This window comes from Cariama cristata, unplaced genomic scaffold (assembly GCF_000690535.1).
Source record: "Cariama cristata isolate BGI_N322 unplaced genomic scaffold, ASM69053v1 scaffold42528, whole genome shotgun sequence".
NCBI classification, from domain to species: domain Eukaryota; kingdom Metazoa; phylum Chordata; class Aves; order Cariamiformes; family Cariamidae; genus Cariama; species Cariama cristata.
Genome location: NW_009633664.1, coordinates 28,093 through 52,909, shown reverse-complemented (window position 1 = coordinate 52,909; position 24,817 = coordinate 28,093). Strand labels below are relative to the sequence as shown.

The following is a 24,817-nucleotide window of genomic DNA, read 5'->3' as shown; positions in this document are numbered from 1 at the left end:
GCAAGGAAGGCAGGGCGAGCGGACCCCCGGCGCTTTCGGGGAGCGCTCCCTCCCCATCCGGCTGGGTTTCTTGCTGGTTACCGGAGAGGTTGGGTAATTTCCTCTGGGAACTCTACCCAAAATACTCCTCTTACGCAATCGCACGGGAAGGATCAAACGGGCTGTTAGTGCTATGCAGGCTTTCGCAGTCTTTGTGTGCGCGGACCTGCTCGATGAGCAGCATAGATTTAAAAAGCGCTGTGAGGCAGGGTCATGAATACTGCTGTTGTGCATCCCAGCGGCGATTCCCACGTATTTTGTCCAGTGATGCAGTATCCTGATACGTGGCAGCCTGGCGTGTGTTTTATCTGCACTGGAGCTGTGCTCCTCGCAGGCCTTTCCCAGGACTGTGTGGGTGCTGGGAGGCTGGCAGGCTCTTCGCGGGTTTGCAGTCTGCTGGTGGTCTAATTTTTACATTGATCACCTGTAGCTGTTTTGACCCACTGTCTTTGTCACTAGGCAGAGATGGGGGCGAGCTGAATTTCACTTTTTTTCCTCCCCTACAAGGCTTTCACCTAACTTGCTGTTTGTAGCTTCTGCTCCTTGAATAGACCCTCCTATGATGTAGGTAGAGCTCGGTACTGTGACTTGCTGTCATCCCAGTTGGTAGTGACCTGGCCACGGGCTATTTGGGCCTTGGAGCCTGGGGATAATCTCCCTCTTCAATCAGTGTGCCACGTTAGCATGGGCACATTTATTACCGGAAATCACAGCGGGGAAGAGACTCTTGAGAAGCTACCTGTGGTTTTCAGTTTACGAAACTGACACAGAAATTAATAGTTTCTCTCTGTGCTTACTGGTCAGCTGTTTATGGATTAATGCATCTGAATAACAACTGACTGGTTTGTTATTTTAGGAAGAGGGTTTTGAGGTCACCAAAAGGAACTGTGCTGTGTTTTGTTGTTTTTGATTCGTATCTTTCACTTTTTTCTCCCCTAGATCACTTTAAGTTGAAAGTGGCTGTGCAAGCCCGTCCTCACAGAGTAGATGTGGGAGCCCTTTATGAATATGGCTTTGCTTTAAATGATCTCCACTTAGCCTGATCCTCTCAGGAGTGAGTCATGTGCTTTTGAAATGCCTGGAGTTTAGAGAAACGCTCTTAGTGTCCCCAAGATTCAAAGCGTTATGAGAGTTAGTCGCTGAAGGATCAATTAAAGTATTTTACACCGTCCATGTAACATCTTCAGTGCAATTTGCTGAATCTGCCAAAGGCCAAGTGAGGCTATTGGACGTGGTTATAGATGTTCAGAGAGCTACAGGGCCATGCAGAAAGTAGCTCTTTACAATGCAGTAGGCAAATGGATTCTAGCTGAGTTACCTTCAATACTTGTGGGGTGGTGCAGTCAGATGCGGCCTGGCACCATCACAGCTTCAAGGTTTGTAGCCAGCATGTAGGTGAGAAACCTGATGGGTATTTATTTTTTTCCTGCTCTTTTCAGGTTTTGGTAGCAAACAGCATTTGTAAAACAATCCTGTTGTGCCTCAGATGTTGGTCAGAGCAGAGTCTGCCCTGATCAACATCTCATGTATCTCTAAGGCCAGTGTGGGGGATGGAGAGGTGTACACTCTGCAGGCATTCTGACACTTAATTCACCCACCCAGAATACAAAAAACCTCTTCTTTCTGTGCATAAAGCTGCTCACTGGTATGAATGTAATAAGCAGGAACAAGCAAGGACCTTCCTGTGATTCCCACCTTGCCAAAGCCATGGAGAAGTGCTCTGGTGGGAACAGGTAGCTCCAACTGCCCTGTTCCCTCAGCATAAACCTAAATTTATTGAAATGCACCTCATCCTTTCCCCCTCCACCTTTCCCCCCCGTCGTTGGGAAGCATGTGATGAATCATGCAGCGTATGTGTGACTGAGCTGCTCAGGCTGTTGGAACAGTCAAATAGCCAGGTACGCATTTCAGAGGCCCAGAGTTTTCTTTCTAGTGATGTTTAGATAGTTTACAATCCCTGCTTTCTGGCTCTGCAGCAAATGCATTAGCTGAATGAGGTTTAATCTCTGCAAGATGCTGCCAAATTTAAAATGCTCTTATGGTTCACTTGCCTTTATTTATAATTTAAAAGCATAAATCAGGGCTGGGGACATAATACTATAATTCAACTTTTAATTCAAACTCCTTAACAGCTATGAAATTCTCTAATACAAGGTAATGTAAGCACTTTGGATTTATGCTCCAGTTTAGAGCTGCGTGCCAGTGAGTGTCTTAAATGGGGTATCAAGATGCAGAGCCCGCTTGCTGCAGTGAAATTTGAGCCTCTGAGAAACCCAAGAGCAAGTAAATCCAGACATATCCTACAGGTGTCCGTTCCCCAAACTGTTACGATCTTTAGGAGCTGTACGACAGTATTGTTTAAAAAAAAAAAAAGTTACAAGGTTGCTGTCTGTAAGTAGTATATATGTTGGCCTAAGTGCTTTCAAAACAGCCAAATGCTTTTTCTTCTACCTTTTCCATGAGGCTTCTGTGTTTTGGTGATGGGGTAGTTATGTGCCTGCTCTTTCTAGGAGTGAGTGCGGAAGGGGAAAGTTTTTTGGTAGTAGATCCCTGTCCAAAAGAAGCAGCGCTTATCTTACAGTGCCAGAAGTCTGCAAAGTAGAATCTCATGGACGGGCTTGTCTGTATTTCAGGGATGTCATTTTCAAGTCCTGCCTGATCGAGAGCACGTGTTGTTTATGGAGGTTATTTTAGAATACAGATGTCTCTTTAGCCATTTTTGACCCTCGTTTAGATACCAGGTGCGACTGGTAAGGGGTGGCAGACCAAAGAGATGTGTTCTTACCCTCAGCCCCATGAGCATCTCATGGCAAAGATGACCTAAGTGCACTAAACACTTTGCAGTCAGGTGTCTGGCTCAACAGTTTTTCACTCCTAGGTTTAAGTTTAGGAAACTGACAACCCCAAACCCTAATAATTAAGGGATATTGGCAAAACAAAGAAATTTATGTTAATATATGTACTGTGTGAACTGTCCAAAGCACAAACCACTAGAGATGCCCTCATTTTCACTAATGTTTAAAAAGGAATACAGTTTCCAAATGGCTATTTGCTGGGAGATCTTGGGCATGCAAGAAAAACAACTGTTTCTTCAAGTTGCCAGAGTCCTGGGTAGAAATTGATGCTTCCCACTGTTAGTGAGGCATGTTTAAAAAACCTAGGATGAAGAGAAAGAAGCTCCTTTGGTCAGCTGGTGGGTGAGCAGCCGTCACTCATTTGGTGGGGAGAGGACCTATGGCATGGGCTTTCTCTTCAATGTGCTGCTTCTAATACCTGCATAGTCAGTGCAAGGAGTTGCTCTAAACTGAAATGCTGAAGGTAAGTGATGAGGATATTCTGATGTTCTGAGGTTCGTTTGGAGGAGACAGAGGTAGCCTGTCAAATCGGTGGTGATGCTTAGTGCCTGTATTACAGAAGTTTTCAGAGGTTACATGCTGCCTGAGAGGTCAGTGAATTCACAAATAATATAGTTTGAGGCACCTGTATATGTGGACATTGCATGGGCAGGGGTAGAGGATGCTTTAGCACTGGGAGAATCCTAGTGGAGTGTAATTTGGGGCGAGAGAGTGATAACCTAAGAAGTGCTGAAAACACCATTTTTTAAGAGTCGTAAGCTCTCATCTCCCTGTGGTGGTTTTCTGCCCTAGAAACTGGGGGCCTCTGAATGTGTGGGGTCACTTACGATACCAGGTGGTGGAAAAAGCATTTGCTTTACACACAGCGCCTCCCCCTCCTCTCCTCTGAACTTGCTATTGTCTTCTTTGCTTTTTTTTTCCCCTTTCTTGAACCTTTCTGATACAGCTGCTATCTCTGCTCCCTCCTGCCTCCCGGGTGCTACAGGCGTTACTTTGCTCGTGGCCACAAGCTGTGGTTGTGTTGTGTCCCTCCACTGCCTTGTTTTGAAAAAGTAAAACAGAAACTCAAAAGAGAGGAGCTTGGAGAGGTCTGCGGGAGGGGGAGCTAACACGTGGACCACTTTGCTCAAAGTTAGACTTTCTTGGCCTCAAAAGAGAGGTTGAGAAACTCCATTGAACTTCTCCAAAGAATATGTTTAAGATGTTTGGCAGGGAGCAGATGCATGATCCTGGCAACACTGCCAACAGCTCCACAGCTACCCATGTGGTCAGGAGCACGTTGTCCTTCTGAAGCACAGGCTTTCTCCATGGGCAGGGAGCAGCCTCCATGGTGAGAGCATCCCTGGCATCCTCTTATCTGGTCAAAGTGAAGGTCAAGGACTATTAATTGGGCTTGAAACTAGCCCGGAAAGGTACCTGCATTCCTGGAGAGCAGCTGTTACAGGGACACGGCACAACAGATGGGATGTGCTGGGGAGAAAAGGAAAGTTTTCCATCTCATGCATCTAGTGTTTTATAATGTGCTTGTTTCTTTGCCAGCATTGATCTGAAGCAACAGCTAGTTTCTGTGGAAATTGGGCCAAGTTTGTGTTTGGAAGGAGACAGACTTCCCAAACTGCACTTGGATGCAGAATTTGGTTAAGCTCTGTACTTTCCTTCTCTGGTGTGGAGCTCCTTAGTCTGACTTCACTCAGCAGATGGAGGATATTGTCGCTGTGTTGAGGGCCTCCCTCCCCATGCCAAAGGGTAGTGTGCTGGGGCTGCACGGTCCTCAGCAGGGAGATGCTCTGGGTCTGGTGGCCTCACAAGCAAGGCCGAGGTGCTGGGCTGCTGGACTCCACCGCTCGCCTCCTCTCCTCTCCAGCCAGCATTGTGCAGCTACTGCTCCTCTCCCTCCCTCCTGCGCACCCTTCTCCGCGGGGCAGGAGCCGTTTTGGTTGCAGAGGTTTTGGAGACAGAGCTGGCCAGCCCACAGCAGTGCTGCAGTGGTGGGACTGAAGATCTGGGGTTTTCTGGGACATGCATGGAGCAGTGTCAATGTCCAGATCACCCCATCTCTCTGGGCAGAGAAGGTCTTACTGCTCAGCCCATCGCCACCGGGACAGTGTTTTACTCTGTACAAATCAGTGCCTAGAGCCCCTGCCTGCAAGGAGCAGTGCTTGGTGAGCCAGGCGTGGATTAGCACCTCTAGATGGGCAAGCGATGGTTGTGGCCGCTGGTGACGCTGGGGCACGGCAAACAGCTTTTCCAGCTGCCTCCCGGCTGCAGCTGAGCTGCAAGAGCTCGGGGCAGTCCCCAAGCCCCTGCAGATGTTTTTCTGAAAGAGGGCTGCTTTTGTCACCTCCCCAGGCTGGGGTGTCACTGGACTCACTTTGAGGGCACTTAACCTGCAAATCTGTCTTGCTGAAGCTGGAAACGGCCCTGTGAAGACTTTATGGGATAGCTTTCCACAAACCTGTGTGCTCAGGGGCAGCAGGGTTTCAGCAGCTATTTCCCCAGGCATGCAGTGCCCTGCTCCCGGCACCCCATGCTTTCAGCAGTGCACAAGCCCTGGCTGAGTTTTGGCCAGACAGATGCACCTCCGCCCCACCTGGCACCCAGCGCTCACCTGCGCTATTTGGGGAGCACACCCCAGCCCCGGGGGCAGCGCTGGGATCCAGGTGCAGCCGCCACCAGTGGGATGGGATGCGATGCGATGGGGTGCAATGGGGCAGGGGGACTGGGGGCTGTCTTGCGATTTGGGGCTGCCCCTGGCAGAGCCAGGTCCCTGGGATGCCACTCAGCCCCAGAGAGCTCCTGTCTGCCCATCCCATCCTGCAGCAGGGTGGGGGGGTTTCTGGTGGGAGGGCAGCTCAGCCTTTTACTGATCCAGGCCTCTCTGTTTGTTTTGAGTTTGCTGTTTGAGGGCCTGGAATTTAATTTTGTGGTGGCAGCGAGAAGGGCTAATTGCATGCAGATTGCCTGGCTCAAAGGGAGACAGTTCAAAGCCACTCCAGTGAGTATGTGCTGGATTTGAGCCACCAATGAGGACTTTGCATCTCTCCCCAAAGTACCTTCTCATGGAAATGACAATCTTTATTTTTTTCAAAGACGCCATGTGCTAGTGTGAGACCTCGTGTTGGAATAGACAGTGTCAGGGGTTGGATTAAGATTTTTTTTGTCTCTGGCTGTAGTCACTCAGTTAATCACGCAAACCTGCCATCATACAGACCCAGTGTTGCCAGTGCGTGTGATAAATTCTTATTTTTTTCCGCCTGTTTCCCTTTGGGGTCCACAGTTGCAGATGCCAGACACTGTGTGAGCCTGCCCAGGACAAGGCATGTGCCGGTGTGGCAGACTCAAGCTTTATGTTGGCATAGCTGACATCCATAAGGCGATGCAACTTTGCAAGTGCAGACCAGCCAAAGAAAATGCATGTGGGTGCTTGGGAAGGCTTTTTTTTCCTCACTGGGATATTTCTAGTCAGACCCAAGGATTTTCTTTTTTGTTTAAACGCTCATGGGGGAGCAAAGGCTGCAGGCATCAAGGGGCAGCAATTGCCAGCCAGTTTGCAAGGAGACAAGAGATGTCCCTGTGGCTGTTTTGGGCAGTGGGTCCCATGCCAGGACAAAGGGCTGCTTGGGGGACCCAGCTGGACAAGGGGTGCTGGGGCTGTCCCTTCCACCAGTCCCATCCCCCTGCCATGGGGCTGAACGCCAATTCGAGCCTGGCTAGGGCCACTTGCGTAGGCGCTGGCACAGCTCTGAAGTTTAGCTGATTTTAATAGGAAATGCTTGCTTTGCTGAGCCGTGGGATGCAGCTACCTGCCTGCCCTGGAGCTGCCACGTGGGTCTAGGGGCTGGAGCGACCCCTGCTCCGCAGCCTGGGGTGGGGAGACTTGCCTTCACGTTTTCTGGGGTGGAGCTGGTTTTGTTTTTCCCAGTGGACTTGATGTGGCTGATGGGCTCTTCCCTTTTCTGCTGAGCCCCTGCAAAGAGAGGTGTGGTTTTTTGGGTTTTATTTGTGTTTGTTTTGTTTTGTTTTTTCTTTTCTGCGACTTCTGCTTCTCTTTTGCAGCTTTGCTTTCGGATGAGGTTTGTCTGAGCATGGCAGTGCGGGTGTGCACGTGGCTTGGCAGCTAGAGAGCAGTGCCCGGTTCTCAGCCAGGGCAATGGAAGATGTCTTTTCTGCTGTGTTTGGGAAGGGATTTTTTTCCACCCTCTATGCTACATGGTTTTGCTTTCATTCTTATGAAATGAAATATCTGAGATTTGCATCTGGTTGAAAGCATGCAGGTGAATTTTGCCATTTTTCCCAGTGAAGTGCCTGGGAGGGTGATTCAGTCTGCTGGATCACCTCTCCAAACCCGCCCATGAGCCCAGCTTCCCATCTCCTTCTGCTGGGGTCCACCGTCCTCCTGGGGAAGGGGTTCCCCCCCACCCTGTCTCACCTGAACCCCCCAGGGCTGCCCTTTGTGGCTGGTGCCCCATGTGCTACTGCCTTCTTGGATGGAGTGTGGTGCCGTCCTGTTTGCAGCTCCCCTGCAGGAGGATGCAGGAGTGTGATTCTGGCTCTGCAGGGCATTGCTGCTTGAGTTTTCCCAACACTTCTAGTATTTGTGGTCCAGGGAGGCTGGAGCAGCCTCTGGATTTATTATAGCATCAGGCTGAGGAGATTCTGGGCTTTCCATGCGAGGGTCCTCTCGTTGGGTCAGCAGGATGAGCACGGGGGGAGGACGCATGCTGGCAGCCTTGCATGGCAAGAGGTTTAGCTGTTGTGGCAAGCGTGGCTGTTGGGAAGCAGGGGACGAGAAGATCACCGGGGCTGTGGGCCAGGTTCCTGAGGCTGGAGCGCTGCGCTGCCTCTGGCTTTTTGCAAGCATCACCTTTTGCTTCATGTGAGAAGCTGTTTCCTGTTTGTGCGCACCACGATGGCCCCCCGGCATCTGTGCCTGCACAGCACCTTTCCTGTGCACCTTCCCTTTGAGCAGAAGTGCTTCTGAGTGTCAGAGACGGGGGGCAGGAGGGGGTTGGCTTTTTGTGTGTGCGTGTCTCTCTCTTACCCTGCCACTGCCAGCTAAAACCTTCTTTTACAGTCTCTGAAGTGTTTGGATGTGATGCCATGCTTTTGTGTCTTTTGCAAGCTTCTAGCAGGTCCTAATTCATGTTTTCAAGGTTTTCTTTTGCTTAAAATGTATGGTGGAGGCTCATGAAGCTGGTCTGTTGGAGCTTTGTAACTCTGAACCCAAAAGGTGTCTGCCTACAAATCTCGGGCCGTATGGGTGACCAGAGTTGCAAGTCCACGTAGCTCTGTCATGCCTGGGCTCAATATGTAGTGGCTCCTATGTCAGGCAGTCACCTTGAACAGAAGTAGAAAAGACTGAGATGGAGTGAATCGAGCTGGAAGGTTTACCTAGTAAACACGGATAGGGATACACTTTTGGCCTGTGGGACAGCACTCACAGCAAACTTTGCACACTTTCTTGGCATCGGCAGATAATGTCCTGAGTCAGCATCCTTGGGAGACAACAGCCTTGAGGCTACTTGCTATCCAGGCAGTCACATTTCAGTCAAAATGATTTAAAATTAGCAACTGGAACTGTGACTCTGGTCACTGGTTGGAAAGCCTGTGTTTGCAGATTTGGCTTTGGCCTTGTCCTGCTTGGGAAGTGAACTGAAAGCATGGATTTGCAGTGGGTGGTATGTTGCTGTTGCTTTTTGTGAGCCACATGGCTTTATGAAGTCTAGTTTGTTTTAGGCATTCTGTATTTGAAAACAGTCTCTTTAGGTTTTTTACGTTTTCATATTTTTACTGACGCCAGCAAATGTATTAACTGGATGATTTGCATCAAGCCTGTCTGAAAAGCGGCTGCCTTGCTGAACAAGTACAGCACCGGTGCCTCAGGTATTCTCACTGACCTGTGCCTTGGCTGCATCCCTTGGGGCAGCATTTGCAAGAAGGTGTGCTGCCTTTAAAACTGATTTGATTAACTGGAGGTCGGAGCAGTACAGATCATTTCTCACCAGTGTCCTTCAGGACTCTGAAACTGTTAAACCTTAGTCTTCCGCAGCTGTTTTTTATCATAAACATGTTTTCCTCTCCGATCTTTTCTTTGCTGAAGTTCCAGCCTCCTGAAGGCAATCGAACAAGCGCTTGGGGGGCTGGCGGGTGCCAGCCTGCAAAAAGCCCTGCTTGCAATGTCCAAACGCTTGTGGCTATTCTTGGCTAGCTGGAGCCCACCAGCTGCCAGCAGATTTCCCCTGTAAATTTGCCTAAATGGCAAACTTTTGTTTCCTCCCTCTTACGCTGTGCGAGCGAGTGCAAGACATTAAGAGTCTTTGTTAAACCAAAAAGCATCCCCCAGGCTGATGGGTCTCGAAGTTGTTTCTTGGGAGCAGCAACTAGGAGCAGAGAGCGCAGCAACTGGGAGCAGAGATGGTGCAGCCCATCCTGGCAGGATGGGGCTCGCTCGGTGGGGCGGCAGCTGCCCGGCGCCTGGGAGCAGGACGGGCCCCACGAAGGGATGTGTTGCTTCCGCCCCGCTGCTTCCTGCAGCGTCCTGCCGGGTCGGTCCTGCTGCTGGCGGTGGGGTGCAAGCAAGGCAAGGAAAATAACGTCCCTGGGCACAGATGGCCAACCTAATCCCGTTTCCTGGCCGTGACCAGTGAACCATGCCCGGTGCAATGCCCTTTGCCGTTTTAAATGTACAAAAGTGTACCTTCATCCTGACTGTGAGTGCCGGTCTCCTAATGAAGGTGATGCTGGGGGGCAGCGGGATGGGCAGGCAGAAGCAGGCATGGGGGTGGGTTGAGGCCAGAAGTTTTTCTGGGAGCGGGCTCACCACCGTGGTGGGGAAGCAGTACCCAAATTCGGAGGAAACGATGCACTCTCCCCCGCTGCTTCGCTGCTTTGGTGCCTGCACCCTGCCTATCTCACTGGCATGGGGGTGGTTGTGCCTGGCCCCCAATCCTGCCACCACTGAGCCCCGGTGCTGGTCGTGCCACGGTATGTTCCTTCCTGCTCCAGTTCCTCCCATTCTTGCCTCTTCCTCCCACTGCATAGCGCCCTCTGAGCTCTCCCTGCAAGATGCGTTTCGACTGGAGAGGCTTCAGCCCTGGCCATGCAGCTGCAGGGCAGGCATCCGCAGGACCCAGCTTGCACCATGGGGCAGAGAGGCTAGGGAACCAGACAGGCACATCGTGGGGTGGAGCTGGGAGCTGCAGGAGTGCTGAGAGCATGGGCAGACTGATCCCAATGCCTGGAGTCTGAGAAATCACTGCCTTCTTGTGCGAGAGGGAAACATGCAAACTTGCCCATTTAACCTGTGCAAAATGCAGAGGTCAGGAGATCGCTTTGCATCCTGCCCATGATGCCACTTTGTGCAAGGTCTTGCCTCTGCTGTGCAGGCAGTGAATCAGGCAGCAAATCTTCCTCGCTGCCTCTGGGAGTACACTGACCACCTCTGCCTGTTTGGCCAGTCTCTTCCTTGTCCTCTCCAGCCTGAGCGAGCACAGGTTTGTGGAGCAGCACAACTGAACTAAAGTAGCTTCTAGATGAATAACCAGGGAATGAGCTGTGGCCTGGAGCATTATTTCTGCATGTTTAGTGGTCACATGTTGGGGTCCGCACAAGGTTGAGTGTGATGGCCACTGTCTTGTAGAGCTCTAAAAATCACTTGTTCCCCCTCTCAAGGGGCTCCCTAAGTGCAGTGTACCCACCATAGGCATGTGCACACAGAAGTGTGCACGCTGTGCCTGCCCTCGCAGGGGCCTGGGGGACTCTTCAGCAAATCCAAAGAGGAGATGGTAGCTCTAAGACACGTGTGTGAGTGCGTGCATGCCAACACATGCATGTGTTCACACCCAGATGGAGAAGAGGGGAAGGGTACAGCAGCCAAATCTTCAAGGAGTGATCCCCAGCCTAGTGTTTACGGTGAAGACCTTCTGCTTTATGTGCAGGAGTCTCGGCATCCTCACCTGCTGCAGAGGTTCTAGTGGGAGCCAAGTGTGTGTGGAAAGCCCAGTTTATTAGCTGGCCATTGCAGGGAGCAGAATGTGGCAGCAAGGGAGATCCTTCTACAGGCAGCTACTGCACTTGTTAGGTTTTTGCAGCAAGTCTGTTCGTCAGGTCTGGAGCAGCTGGAAGCAAATACTGCAGAAAGACCGGCCTGGACATTAAGAGAGGGCATCCACAAAAGGGCTGTGGTCAGTGATGCTGTGTTTAGCCCTGGACCCGCATACAGCTGTATGGGAGGGACTGCTTTGGGAGTTGGTGTGGCAGAGCAGAGAAGCCCTGGCAAGCAAAGAGCACTCATGCAGGTGCGTAAGTCTTGCAAAGTAGGTCTCATTGTCCGTATCGGTGCCGGGGGCTGTCACTGCCCTCTCCTCCTGAGCTCTGCCTTGAGCAGCTCAGAGGCTGCCATCCTCTCTGAGGTGCCAGGGTGGCTTCTCAGTTTTACACACCAGTTTTGGCACAGATGATTTTGGTGGTTTCAAAACCTGCCGCTGTTGAAACCATGCGCAGGAATTGCCAACCTGCATGCAAATCTAGATATGTTTTTTTTAGCAGTTCTAATACAGGACTTCTAATAAATAATGGGCATGCCTACAGAACACTGAAAGCATAAGAAAGAAAACAAGAAAGGGGCTTTTGTTCAGTTTGCATGTGGCTAGCCTTGGCTTAAGTAACTACGTCAGTAGGAGAGCAGGCCTATTTTTTAAGTGCTCGACTCTCATGCGGTGCGAGGTGGGTGAGAGCGCAGAGGGCAATCCTCTTCTCTAGGCTGATTTCGTTGTGCATGTTCCAGTGGGAGCAGAGCCGTTGGTTTGCCATGCGGATAGTAGGATTTTCAAGATTCGTTTGGCGTCAGCAACTTGGTTGGGGTCTGGTACCAAGAGGTTACAGGTTTGCGGGTTTGCTCTGAATGGTGTTGTGTGGTTACTTTGGGTATGGTTGGTCCAAGCTTCAACACCTCCATGCACCACTGGAATTTTGTTTGGATCCAAACCTTTGTTTTTTAAGAACAGAACAAAACAAAAAACAAGTGTGTGTAAAGAATGCATGCTCAGAGAAATAGATTGTGTGTGCTAACTCGCTTTGTGCTGTGCCTCTCTTCCAGTTGGTGCACTGCGTGTCGAGTTTTCCCAGCCTGTGAACCTGGAAGAAGTGGCAAGAATAAACCCAGAGGTCAAAGCAGGAGGTCATTTTGCTCCAAAGGACTGTGTAGCACTTCAGAAAGTAGCAATAATCATACCGTTCAGGAACCGAGAGGAACACCTGAAGTACTGGCTCTATTACCTGCACCCAATTCTCCAAAGGCAGCAACTAGATTATGGAGTATATGTTATCAACCAGGTAAGATGCTAAAGACACAAGGCTTTCTACTGCTGTCGTAACAGTGCCCGTGTTCCCTAAAACCGAGGAGTGGTTGCTTTATCGTGAACAGCAGTGGGCTGGCAGGCAGGGATAAGGTTGCTTTTTTAAAAAGGGGAAAAAAAAGGCTGTAGCACCAAAAAAAAAAGTGAAAATGAGCATGAGCAATTTTGCTTCGATGATTTCAATGGAAAACCTGAAGTCCCCTCTTCCAGTCAGGCATGATTCACTCTAAAGAGCTTCTGCTTAAAGAAACCACTTGGTAAGGAGGGAAAAAATCCCTGATAACACAACCCCATCTAATCTCTCTTTCCACATGTTCCTTTTTCCCAACTGCTGAAGGAATTGCATACAGAGATCTTTAATGTGACAAGGTAGCATTAATGTCTAATCTGGCATTCAGTGTGCCATAAAGTCGTAGGATTTCACTTACTTTCTCAAGCAACTTCCATTCATGTGCACAAAGCGTCAGGATGGAGAAAGCACAGCTGTGGCAGTGGAACAGGTGAGTGATTTGTCTTCAGGTGGATAGAACAGAAAAGAAACAAGTAGTGACAGGAGAGGTTTTGATGGGTTTTTTTCCTTGATATCTGATGGCCTTAGACCTATATTTAAACAAAAAAAAAAAGGCATGTTTCATTCCTTCATTCCAAACAAGCTGTCTTAATTTATACCATAATGGTGGTTAAATAAGTGGGTGTTGTTCACACTTGGACAAGCTTAAAATGTGTAGGCATTTGCATGGGCTGCAGCATGAAAGGGGAGATACAGTTCTGAGAGCCCCAGCAGAAACTGCTGGCTGCACAATCTCATAGTGCAGTTTTTCTCTGGGATAAGTATTTATATCCTGTTTTCTCAGCTCTGTAAAAACTGAGATAAAATAACATGCTTCTTTAAATGTTACTCCTTAAATTTGTGGATCAGGTGATGTGTTTGGGCATACCAGACACCATTGGTATTTAAAATGGTCACCCAAGCGATAAATTTCCTCACAGAATTGAAAGTAGGGAGAGACCTTTTACTAGAGAGAAAGCCAATACTCTGTTACTACTATTTCTCTTACTTTGCTCATTTCCAGGGTGCCAGGGCAAAAGTGATTTGTGGAGAATTAGTGGTAGCTCCCAAGCACAGCAACCAAGATGCTCCAGTGTCTGTGACCAACTGTGCTTGTGACCTGGTGGCCACGTTGCTGAGAGCACAAGGCATTTCTGCAGCATGTGGACTGGCACGCTGTGCCTTAAAATTAAGCCCTGTAAGGACACCCTTCCTGTGTAATGCAAAGAGCAGCTGATGCCGCTGCAGTCCAGCTATGTGGGGCCAGCCCCAGCCCTTCATCCTTCAGGCTGCATTTCCTTGCACGTGCAGTGTTTGCCTGTGCAAGTTACTGGTGCCACATGGTTGCTCGAGCCATGGTCCCCACCGGTCACTGGGGTGCAGGTGGGTGAAGGTGGCAGGACAGCATGCCTCCTTTTTCTGAGCGTGGCTCAGAAGTGAGGGTGCGATGCAGCTTCCAGCGGTGGTCCTGCGGCAACTGCTTTCCCAGCCAGGTGTAGCTCACCGGCTGGCTCTGTGGAGGATGGAGGAGAACTTGCCTGCCCACGATCCTGGGGTACCACATGTAGGGGGGTGGCCGTATCCATTGCAAAGAGCCGGCAGTGCAGTTGGGGCTGGTATTTCCCCATCAGTGGTGTTCAAGGGTAAGAAAAACGAGGGGCCTGATCACGGGGAGCTGCATTGGCACCCATAAAGGCAGGCAGTGTCCGAAGCCCACTTGGAGTTCTGACTGCTGCTGCGACGGTGTGTGCTGGCTTGCATTGCCCTGCCTTGCTGGTTCCTCCTCTTCTCTGGTCTTGTCGTCCAGCGCTAGGGCTGTGAGGCTGTCTGTGTGCTCTAAAGTTAACCCTCGCAAAAATTATTGAAGCAAATGTTTTTTTCAGATGCATCCTTTGAGCAAAGTTGGAACAGAAGTGACATGCAGTACACAGGGCATATATGTCCCGGACACATCCAGCAGTCAGATGTAGGTTAGCAAGTAAGACTACTTGAATTGTAAAATAAACATGCTCTTTCTGCCTGCCTCTAACAAGCTGTGTCTGGAAGAGGCAGAGTGGTCAGTGGTAGTAAACCCACTGGATGCGTCTCTCAAGGGTGAGTGGGAACACTGAATAGAGTTGCAGAAAATTTATTAATTCTGCCAGAAGTACAGTAGGAAAATGGTCCTATTTCTCTGCTGTCTTGACAATTGCTTTTCTCTTTTTTCTTGTCTGTCCTTCCCTTTGCATCTGCCCTCTTTTTTTTTATTTTATTTTTCCTTCTAGTGGGGAAATATTACCTTTACTTGTTAATCCTGTCTATATCAAAGCAATCAATGAAGCAAGGAGAATTACTGTGTGATCTGGTTCTTACACGCTGCCTACGTGCTCTTCTGTGCTCTGCATCTCATAGAAAGAAAGAGGAGCGCTGAGCCCTGCTACTGCTGCACTGGTAATGTCAAACTTCTTCCTTTCAGCGCAATGTGTTTCCATCGTGAGTCCATTGTGTCTCCACCATGCTGTTCTTGCGTGCGTGAATGTCTCAAAGTAGGACTGGCTGAAGTCAAGGAGATGATGTTTGTAAAATGTCCAGTGTGTAACAGGAGCCAGTGGAAAATGTATATTATGCTTCACCCTCCACACTCCACCCCCAGCAAAACCCAAACCCAACGCGTGGAGTAGCAGGTGTAGTATTTTTCAGATAAATCTGAGATGAGGACACGCTGCTGGGCACGCTTTTTGTAGTGCCCATTCGATGCCATGCAAGCTTGACTTCAGCAAATAGAAGGCAGCAGCGAATTTGTGGTGTCCCCCTCAGCCCCCCTCACTCCCGCCATTACCCACATGCTCTCCGGCCCCTTCAGCCATTGCCACCTTGGTGCTCAGGTCTAGTAATGAGTTTTCTCAATGCAGCTCAGCCTGTACAAATGCCCACACAGCCAGACTGAAGTTTGGGAAAGGGAAGACATAGCAAATTCCCTGAAAACCATGCAGTTGTTCAACCGTTTTCCACTGGCCCCTGGTGTTACCTGCAATGTCCTCAGTAGCGATTTTCCAGAGTGTGTGTGCGTGTGTGTGAGTGTGGAGTGGTTGGGGCATCGCACTTATTCATGTTATTTTGCAGGGGGTATTGGGACCCCCCAGGTGTGTGGACAAAGGAGGGAATTGTGCTTGGCTCCTGCTTACCCTCGCAGTGATGGGGGAAGAGAGTTTCCTCCGTGGCTGCTCTCTCCTGCTGCCTGATGTAATGATGCTGAGGTCTCAAAACACTCTCTGACACAGAAAGAGCAAGGTGTCTCCTAGTGTCTCTGTATGGCCCTGGAAATCTGTTTCTACCTGCTCATGGCCACTGGACTGTGGACTTTCACATGGACATTGTGCTTATGGTTCAGGCCGTCTTAGCTGACTTAGCTAGCAACCTCCCATTGGAGCTGATGGCTCTCTCCTAGCTGGCCAGAAACATGTATCCTCACCATTACCTCCCTGAGACCCAGCGAGTTTAGGACCCGGGTGAGAGAGATGCAGTCACGGGTCCTCTGCACTGCTGTGCTGTCTGCAGGAGGAATCACAGAGCTGCCTGCTACATGGAAGTGGGAGGCAGGACAAAATTGGAACAGATGGCTTCTTGCTAGTTTGCAAGCCCTTTAACTTGAGTGACAGTTCCAAAAACCTCAATTTTATCTGTCTGGCACTAAAAAAAGCTAGCATCCTTTGGTAGTTCTGGCTGAGCAAACCAGATTCAGCAAAGGTAAGGGATGGGATGTAAAAAAGCCTGGATGTTCTTTTGCTTGGGCTGATCATCTCCAGATGTGAGAAGGAGTCAGTGTCCGACCCTGCAGAACTGAGGCAGCAGGTTGTCCCCTTCAGCCAGTCTCTCGTGGACCAGGGAATGGGGATGGACTTGAATGTGCTGGGAGAGACACAGGGAGTAAAATCAGGAGCCAGAAACAGGTGCTGGGCACCAGTACAGAACTCAGACATGAGTAAAGTTTCAGGACAAGAGAACATTGGGAAAAAATTGTCAGGAAAGAAAAAAAAAATAGCAAAAATGTGCTTGAACTAACTCTTTTCTGGTTGAAAGCCTAGGAAATAAGCATGGAGGCTATGTCTAGAGCTTGGCTGCATTGTCAAAGCAGCAGTCCCCTGTGTGCTGCCTGGCTTTTCAGGATGATGCTCCTCTGTCCAAGCAAGTCCAAACTGATCCATTTCCTTGTGGCAAATAACAGGGAGCCTCCATGGGATGAGAAGCTGCTAAGTAGAGGCGAGGGCTGGAGGTTTCTTCAGTTCTGCTTTATCTGCTCTCTCAAGGTTTGCCTGTAGTACCATGCCCTGCACTGACCTGGAAGGGACAGCAGCACAAAAAGGAGATTTCCCAACTCTGCCTTTTTTTTTCTTTCTTTCAAAACGCTGGGGATCTGTCAGAGATGGAAGCCTGCAGCATGTTTCTGAATTTTGAGAGATTTGAATCTGAGATACTGCAAGCACACCAGCACTTCCACATTGCCTTAGGTAAAGAAGCAGCTTTCTGCAAAAGCAAAACCTCTTGTCAGTCTTTCTTTGCTCTGGTACATGCTGTAAAGCCCTGGATACCTCCTGGGACAGAAAACCACCCTCCTGCCCTCAAAGGAGTTGCAGTTCATAACAGCATTGCAAGGTTTGCTGCATGAGCTATCTGCGTGCTGTAAAGTTACTCAGAAATTGGCTTCGAGAGGGGTTCTTGTTTTCTTTTTTGGTTGTCTTCATTTTTTTTTCACCTAAGCCTTTAAGATCCCACAGTGTGAAGCTGTGTGGCCATTTGGGAGGAGAGCAGCAGTGGCCATGTGAAGTGTTTGCTGTGTGTCTGGTCCCTCTCCATGCATGGTGCCCCAGCATGGGCTCTGCTGGGGTCTTGTGAGTGAGGCAGCAGGAGGGGTCCTGTACACTCTTGGTCTGGTCACTGTGCTGTGCTTTGGGTTTTTTCGGGGAGAGGTTTAAAACCACAGCTCCTTGTAGCATTGTTAATTCCTAAGTGTCACCCAGAGGAGCTAGAGGCTACCTGAAGGTATGGCTTAATTATGGCTGAGCCTCTGCTGGTAACAAAACCAGTGTGAAGGGCCCTTTGCCTTGAAACTTCATTATGAAAAAAACAGCCAAATGTTGTGAAAAGAGGACACTCTCATAGACTGGACCCAGCAGGTGCTTTGAGGTGTGAGCACATCGCACTTTGCGCCAGCACCGGCAATATTCCCCCTTGGGACTATGGAGCCAGGCCCAGGTTTGGTGCCATGGGACCTGAGGAGCGCTCGGCAGCTGGGGCTGGGCAGCCCCCTTCGCTGCGGGAAGAAAACCCTCCGATCTCACAGCCTCAGCCTCTCCCTCTCCCGAGCCGCTTTGTTCGACTTGCCTTCATTTTCTGCACTCAAGTTTTCATTGCTCTTGCTATGCATGATGGTGATCATCTTCCCACCACCTTAGTTATTATGTGAACCCTTTTGTTTTGGGTGAGGATGCTGAGAATTTGCTCAGATCCTCCTCCACGAAAGCTCACTCCTCCCTGTGAAGTCATTTATGCCTGAGGCAGGTGATGAATGCTTTTGAAAACCTTGGTTTGACACTTGCATGTTAAAACCTTAATTTGAAAGATACTTGTGGCTGTTTCAAGAACCTGTGTTGGCTCTCCAGCTGCAGATCCATTAACCAGTCTGGATTAAACAGTTTCCAAACTGTTTATTTATTAACCAGGCAAAGCCATTTGGGAGGAGGTGGTGTTTTAAGCTGCTGCTCCTTGGGCACAGTATTTTAGCCATCCTTGATTTGTGTGCCATGCAGTGTGTGGGTATTGCAGGGTGGGGGGATGGCTTGCATGGTGGGGGAGTCCTTTGGCTCAGCAGTGCTTAGAGGGTGTGGAGGGGGAAAGGTGGATGTGGTAGAAGAGAAAGGATTTGGTAGTGTTGGTTTCCAGGCTGGCAAAAAACTGCAGCCTCGTTCAGTGATGCCCTGTGCGTTTCCTTCTGCCTGCTCTGTTCCCCTGCATAAGGTTTGGGTTTGAATCTGCTGCTGCAAAGTTAGGTCCTGGATTGGAAACCCTTACTCTCAAACCACTGGTGTTCTCCGGGTTGTGGGTATGATCCTGTAGTTTTCCGAAAGTACTTGAGCAATTTGCGAGCCCATACTTGTGCTCAAAGCCATGTATGCTTTTGAAGTGTTTCCACCTGAGAGAGGCCAAACTGATTCTGCTCAGGTGCCTCATTTCTTGGGAAGGAGAGCGGAGATTTTCCTGCCCCACTCTCTGCAGGTCCTTTCATTAACTGTGCCTGCCCTGGGATAAACGTGCCCTGCAGTGGTGTCAGCTCTTTTCAGGTCCTTCCCGTCATCGTGACAGCCCTCCTGGCTTCATTTTCCTGGTGAGGCCACCGGGAAAGACGGTGGGTCATGCTGTGCTCTGGCTGGCAGAGGAGCAGCAAAGAAGGAGCTGCGCACTGCGGCGGACGGCAGCATCCGGCACACAAGCTGTACCCCTTGCAAGAAGCAGCTCGCGCCCGCCTCCCATCCAAGAACGCAGCCCCCCCCAGCCTGCCATCCAGTACACAAGGCTGTGCGTCACATCCACGTGCCGAACCGGCAATGTCCTTTCCAAGGCCTTTGCAAGGAGAGTGTCCTGCTCCCGTGCATGCACAACTGCCATGGGCTTGGCATGGGAGCAGGGGCAAGCGGCAGAGCGGCATGCCTTAACTCCTGCTGCCACCCCATGCTTTGCAAATCGGGTCTGGGACGTGCTCAACGCGTGCTGCTCAGCAGAGGCCATGCCACAGTCTCACAGCCACATTGTGGCAAAGCTTAGGAAGAGGGTGCTGAAATCCTGGCCACAGAAAGGTTTTGGTCTGTGGTTCTTGTCCTGGCTATAGGCTAAAGCATCACCAAAGTTTCTCTCTGTAGCAAGGGTCCCTTCTTCCAGAGCAGCTTGTCTTTCTTTGCTTTTATCTGCTGCTCTGAGAAGCCCCAGCTGCTTGCCCTGGTGGTCCATAAACTTCATCACAGAATTCAATCCTGTAAATGCCTGTGCATAGGGTGGGTTGGGGGAACCACTCCCCATCAAACTTGCCCTCTTGGAGCCTCCTGCTGAGAGCAGGGCTGAGCTAGGTCCACCGTTTCCTCAGCCATTTCAGCTGCCCCTGTGGTTTGCAGCTGGCTCGGATGCTGTCGTCCTGTCGGCGGCATCCCGGGGGCAACTTGCTGCAAAGGTCCTGTGGGTGCTATGGGGGGAGCGCTCGGGATTGAGCTTAGTCTGTCACAGGCACATCAACCCAGTGGAGCGACACCGGTGTCCAGCAACAGGTAAGAAACTGCTGATGTCAGCTGATAAATTTAAGTCACTTAACTGTTTTTATTTGTTTTTAAATTAGGATGGAGAAGAAGAATTTAACCGTGCTAAACTGCTGAATATAGGATTCACAGAGGCTTTGAAAGAGTATGACTATGATTGCTTTGTGTTTAGTGACGTAGACCTCATCCCAATGGATGACAGGAACACCTACAAATGTTACAGCCAGCCACGGCACCTCTCTGTATCCATGGATAAATTTGGATTTCGGTGAGACGCCTTTTTGAGGGGCACTTTGTTCCTAATACCGCTGTTAGCCCAGTGGGCCAGGTGCAGTGTTACACATCCCCACCCACCATTGAAAGCATGGGAAAATGTCTCTCGCAAAAGCCTGTCTTGGCGTGCGTGTCCCTGCAGGGAGCGGGTGGCTGCGAGCAGAATCAGCTGGAGGGGAGGAAGGGGGAGAAAGGAAGCTGAGCAGTTTATTAAAATTTACAGCTTCTGGAAAGTGAAAGGTAGGGTGAGGAAAAACTAAGAGCCCATCGTTTTGCAGATGCCTGCATATCCCTTCTTGTGTTTCAGGCTGGAAGCTGGAAGACAGCTAGTGTTTCCACCCAGTCTGAAAAGTGAGACACTCTCACACAGTAAGATTATGTGCAGCTTTAAAAAGACTGCATCAGACACTATTTTAAGAGCAAAATGAAATATTTTTGGCTGTTCAATTTTGGGCCAGTGAGGGACCTGCCCTGGTATCTGAGAACAACACAAAATTAAATGTCTTTCAGCATACATTTGAGTTCAGCAAGCTGCTGTAAATAAAAATGTGTCTTGCTTTTCCTTTCCCTTTTTTAAATTTTTTTTTTTCCTTATCCCAAATCCCCAAGCAGGGGTGTAAAACCTCATCTATAAAGTGAAAACCAGTTGTGACCCCATGGTAGTCGGTAATGCTAAAGATACAGCAGTGGTGTTGGTGGCAGGACCTCTGCACATCTCTGCTCTAGACCCAAGCCCTGCTCAGAGCAGGACTGTCGCCGGCACTGCAGCAGCTGCAGTTTTTTCTTGCAGCTAGGTGAAGCTTAGAGCAGAAATGTAGGCCCCAGGGGTTTCATCTGCTTGTGGAAACAGAGACAAGGTCTATGGTAGGTCCTGGTGATCCCTGCGTGGGCCCTCTCCTTGTGCTGTGGCTCTGAATTTCATCTGTCCCTAGTCCCCTGGGTGAATTGCCCCCCATTTGAATGGGAGCTGGTTGGCTTTGTGCGTGCAGGGTCATGCTGCTGGCACAGTTTTGGGCTGCGAGCTTTCTTTTGGGGCACTGGGGAGCATGGAAGCGAGTGGTGGAGCTGCAAGAAGACAAGGCTCTGTGGCACCTCCAATGCTTTGCTCAGCTCTTGCTGCTCCTGGGGCATGCATGTCACCCATCTGTCCTTTGGCAAGGTGATGTGCATCTTACTGGCCTGTCCTTTGAGGACAGTGTACTTCTTGGTGAAAGGCTGCAGCTGTTGGCAGTTGCAGAATACTTCCCAGCTGCATTTGAGACCAAGCCCACCAGCTCCCTCTGCCTCAGCCGAGTCCAGGGCATCAAAACACGTGCTGCTCCCTTTTCAGGTGGGCAGGCTGCTCCTTGGCTAGCACTTCTCCTCCTCTAAATGTCCTTTTCTCTCTGCTTCCAGGTTGCCTTACAATCAGTATTTTGGAGGTGTGTCTGCCTTGAGCAAAGAGCAGTTCACAAAGATCAATGGCTTCCCAAACAATTATTGGGGCTGGGGTGGCGAAGATGACGACATTTATAACAGGTAAATAAGTATCTCCCTTGGCACCTGGAGTGCCTCCAGTGTGGAGATGAGCACAAACCTGCTGCTTTTACCCGGATGTGGTGGGGCACGGGGTGTTTTTGACCCTGACCACGGGAGCCTGCCCTCTGGGTGGGGGATGGAGGTGGCACACAGACGACCCGCTGGCTCAGAGAAAGTGTGTTCCTGCTGGATGCTGGCACCCCATTTCATAGCTCCCGAGGTGTGCTGGGAGTGGGTCTGGCTGGAAAAATCCCACCCCTGCCCCACACATGCATTGCTGATTTGCTGCACAGCCTTGCAAAAGCATCCACGCCAGTGCGCGGGTTGGAACAGCGAGCTTCTGGGTCTTCCAGCACTGGCCGAAAGGAAGGGGATTTGGGGTGCGTGGTGGGGTGGAGAAGACCTTGACCCACCTAGCCCAGTGCAGCCGAGGCTTGCCTGGGTCTGCAACCTGGTAGCGGATCCCTTTGTTCCCAGGAGAGCTTCATTTGTCAGGCTGTAAGCGGCTCCAAATAACGCTGTGAGCCATCGCTTCCTGCCCGGAAGGAAGCCGAGCAAGGCTCAGAACTGCAGGAGAGGAGGAAGGTGTTTGCACAGGGCAGGCTGGGACCACTCCTGCCTAAAGAGGGGGGCAGAAGGTGGACGTGGGGTTGTGCTACCTTACAGCTTTGCGTCCCCAGGACAGTCACTGTGAGAAAATATCATGGGGAGCTCAGATTTGGGAAGCCCTCATCATGTTTTGCGATGGCAAACCTGCTGTGCGTGGTCTTTTCTCTGGGCTTTCTGAGCTCTTCTGTGTGGTCTTTTCTCTGGGATTTCTGAGCTCTTCTGGGCTTCAGGAAGGGTTTTCTTAAAAATGCTTGTACCTTCCTGAAGTTCAGTAGTTCTGTTTAATAAACCAAGTAAGGGACCACCTTCGAGTGGGGCAGGACATTCAGAGCAAGGTGGTAGTCCTTCCGCTCTTTTTGGGGCACTCTGGTTTTGAGGAGCAGAAGATGCTACATAGAAATTAAAAGGAGACACAAAGGGGAAGAAACTAGGTACTTTTCCAGCATCAGTGTCCATGAACTGAAGATGCCTTGCAGAGACCATGCAAACAAAGACAAGGCTACCCCTCACCCAGCGTGTCCCAACTGGGACCACTGTGGCTCTGACCGTGTGTCCCCCTCATGCTGTCTCAGCACCATTCACTTCACTTTCAACCAGCACTGCAGCTTTCACATCCCCAAAAAATGAATGTTCTTCTGGCTTCTTTCCAGGTGGGTTAAAAACTAGATGCCTCCCATTCAAATTCTAGTCTACAGCCTGGAGCAAGGTTAATGGGGGCGTTGGGCGTGGAGGAGCTGGCAGTGCAGGTGAGGGTGCGGTGAATTCGCAGATCCTTGGTCTTGGCAGGGGGATGTCTCTTTTCCCCATGCTGATCTGCTCCTGTGGAAAGGGGCTGGCTTTCCCCCCTTTTGGTGTTGGCAAGCCTGCAAACGCAGTAGTGACATCCTCAAAAAGAAGGCAAAACCCCTAAAACCAATGGTCATTTGTGGAAGGTGTGGCAGAGCATCCCACATCCGTCGCCTGTCACAGGTGTTTAATGTACTTCCTTTTTTACAGGCTGGTGTTTAAAGGCATGGGGATATCCCGACCAGATGCTGTCATTGGGAAGTGCAGAATGATTCGGCATTCCCGGGACCGGAAGAATGAACCCAACCCCGAGAGGTGCGTCTCACCCCGTCCCACAGCAGATTCAGGGGGCACCTCCTGCCCATGCTGCTCCGGCTGCTTGGCTTTCTATTTGCCATGCACAAAGCCCGATTGCAGAAAGCCTGTGGCCATCTCCTCTCTTGGTGACCTCTCTGTCCCCTGCACCGTAAGCTGCCCCCTTCCCCTTGCCCGTTTATTACCTTATTACAGACTTTTCCCCCAATATTTCACTATGGCACAGATACATCTTGCCTTTTTTTTTTTTTTTTTCCTTAAATACAGCAAATTAAGCTCTGAGGAATTGTGTCCAGCTTGTCTTTGGCATATAAAACCTATGCTATAGTGCAGAGCTGGAAAAGGACTTGTGTGATTTACAAGCTTGGCTGCTTTTTCATGGCTAAAATTTGACCCCATAGGGATGCCTTTGCCCACTGCTCAGGCTGGCCGAATCTGTGAGTCTATGGGACCCATACTGATACTCAGGTTGTTCTTAAAACACCAGAGATGCCTCCTGGTCATGCGAAGTTCGGGTTGTTTAAACTTTTTTTTTCCCTTTATTTTTTCTTTCCTTTTTTTTTTTCCTCCCCTTTCCCTTCCGCAGGTTTGACCGAATTGCGCATACAAGGGAGACAATGAGCTCTGACGGCTTAAATACACTATCCTACAAGGTGTTAAGAACTGACAAGTACCCTCTGTATACAAAGATCACAGTGGATATTGGCTCGCCAAATAGCTAACATCACAGACACAAGAGACACCATGCCTATGTTGCCCAGGACATCTGGCCTCAAGGATGCTTTATATCTGCTGGTTTTATAACAGTTGCAATGAACAACAAAAAAAGGCCTCTTTTGGCATGCCAAAGCGTCTCCAAATTTATTGGACACATCATTTTTTTCCTTTTTTTTTTAATTCCAAACTTGACTTTACACAACTTTCTAGCTCTCCATTGTTTTGTAAGTCCAGAAGCTGTACATAAGAGTTGTAAATATTTACTTTGCCAGAAAAAGTTGAATCTGATCTATTTGCTGCAGCGCTCCACATGTTGAGTTAATTGCTGGACCCAAATTTTACTGGTTACAACTGTGATGCATCAGCAATTACTGCCCATGATATTTGGTATTTTAAATGAGGTGGATGAAAACATTCCTTTTAATTCATTCCTAGTTTTACTTTTATGAAGGACTGTAAAATGCTGCTAAAATTGTACAAGTTTACGCTTTGCATTAGATTTTTCTTTTAATGGAGACAACATCATGATGTGGGTTTTTTTTAGTGACCGAAACAAACATCTTCTCTGTGTGCAGTGCAAATGTTGAACACAAGTCTGGATTCAACGAATGTTATTATTTCTTTTAGTCTCAAAGGAGGCTTTGAGTTAGTTGAGCCAGAGTTTGCCAGAATTTGCCAGTGAACTCTCTGTATAGGGTGGCAGCTATATAGATGGCATCTGCAAAACCCACTGGCTTCAGATAACCTTACTTCTGGATGTGATAGTGACTTTTTTCCTCAGCACACCACCACCTGGGGTTTTGGGGGCGGGGGGGGCAGAGTGGGCTGGTTGGTTTGTTGTTTTTTTTTTTTTCCTGAAATAAAGACAAATTAATTGAATTGTACAATGAAATTATGGCCTTAAAATTTGCTGACACTTGTTAACAGTGGTAGAAAGTTACCACACTATTTAAACATTGTCCGAAGCTTCCTAAAACCGACATTTTTCTTGCAAGTTCATGCATAAAACTTGAATTCACT

General features: G+C 49.5%; 1 protein-coding gene across 1 annotated transcript; it reads left to right on the top strand.

Annotated features, from left to right (window-relative positions):
* Positions 1 to 11,984: 11,984 nt before the first annotated feature.
* B4GALT1 (UDP-Gal:betaGlcNAc beta 1,4- galactosyltransferase, polypeptide 1) lies at positions 11,985 to 23,951 on the top strand (the record flags this gene model as incomplete). Its single annotated transcript, XM_009706835.1, has 5 exons — positions 11,985 to 12,227; positions 19,660 to 19,847; positions 21,248 to 21,370; positions 22,976 to 23,080; positions 23,667 to 23,951. Coding segments are annotated over 5 exons (795 nt in total), but the record flags the coding sequence as incomplete, so codon positions are not given.
* Between the last annotated feature and the right edge of the window lie 866 nt (positions 23,952 to 24,817).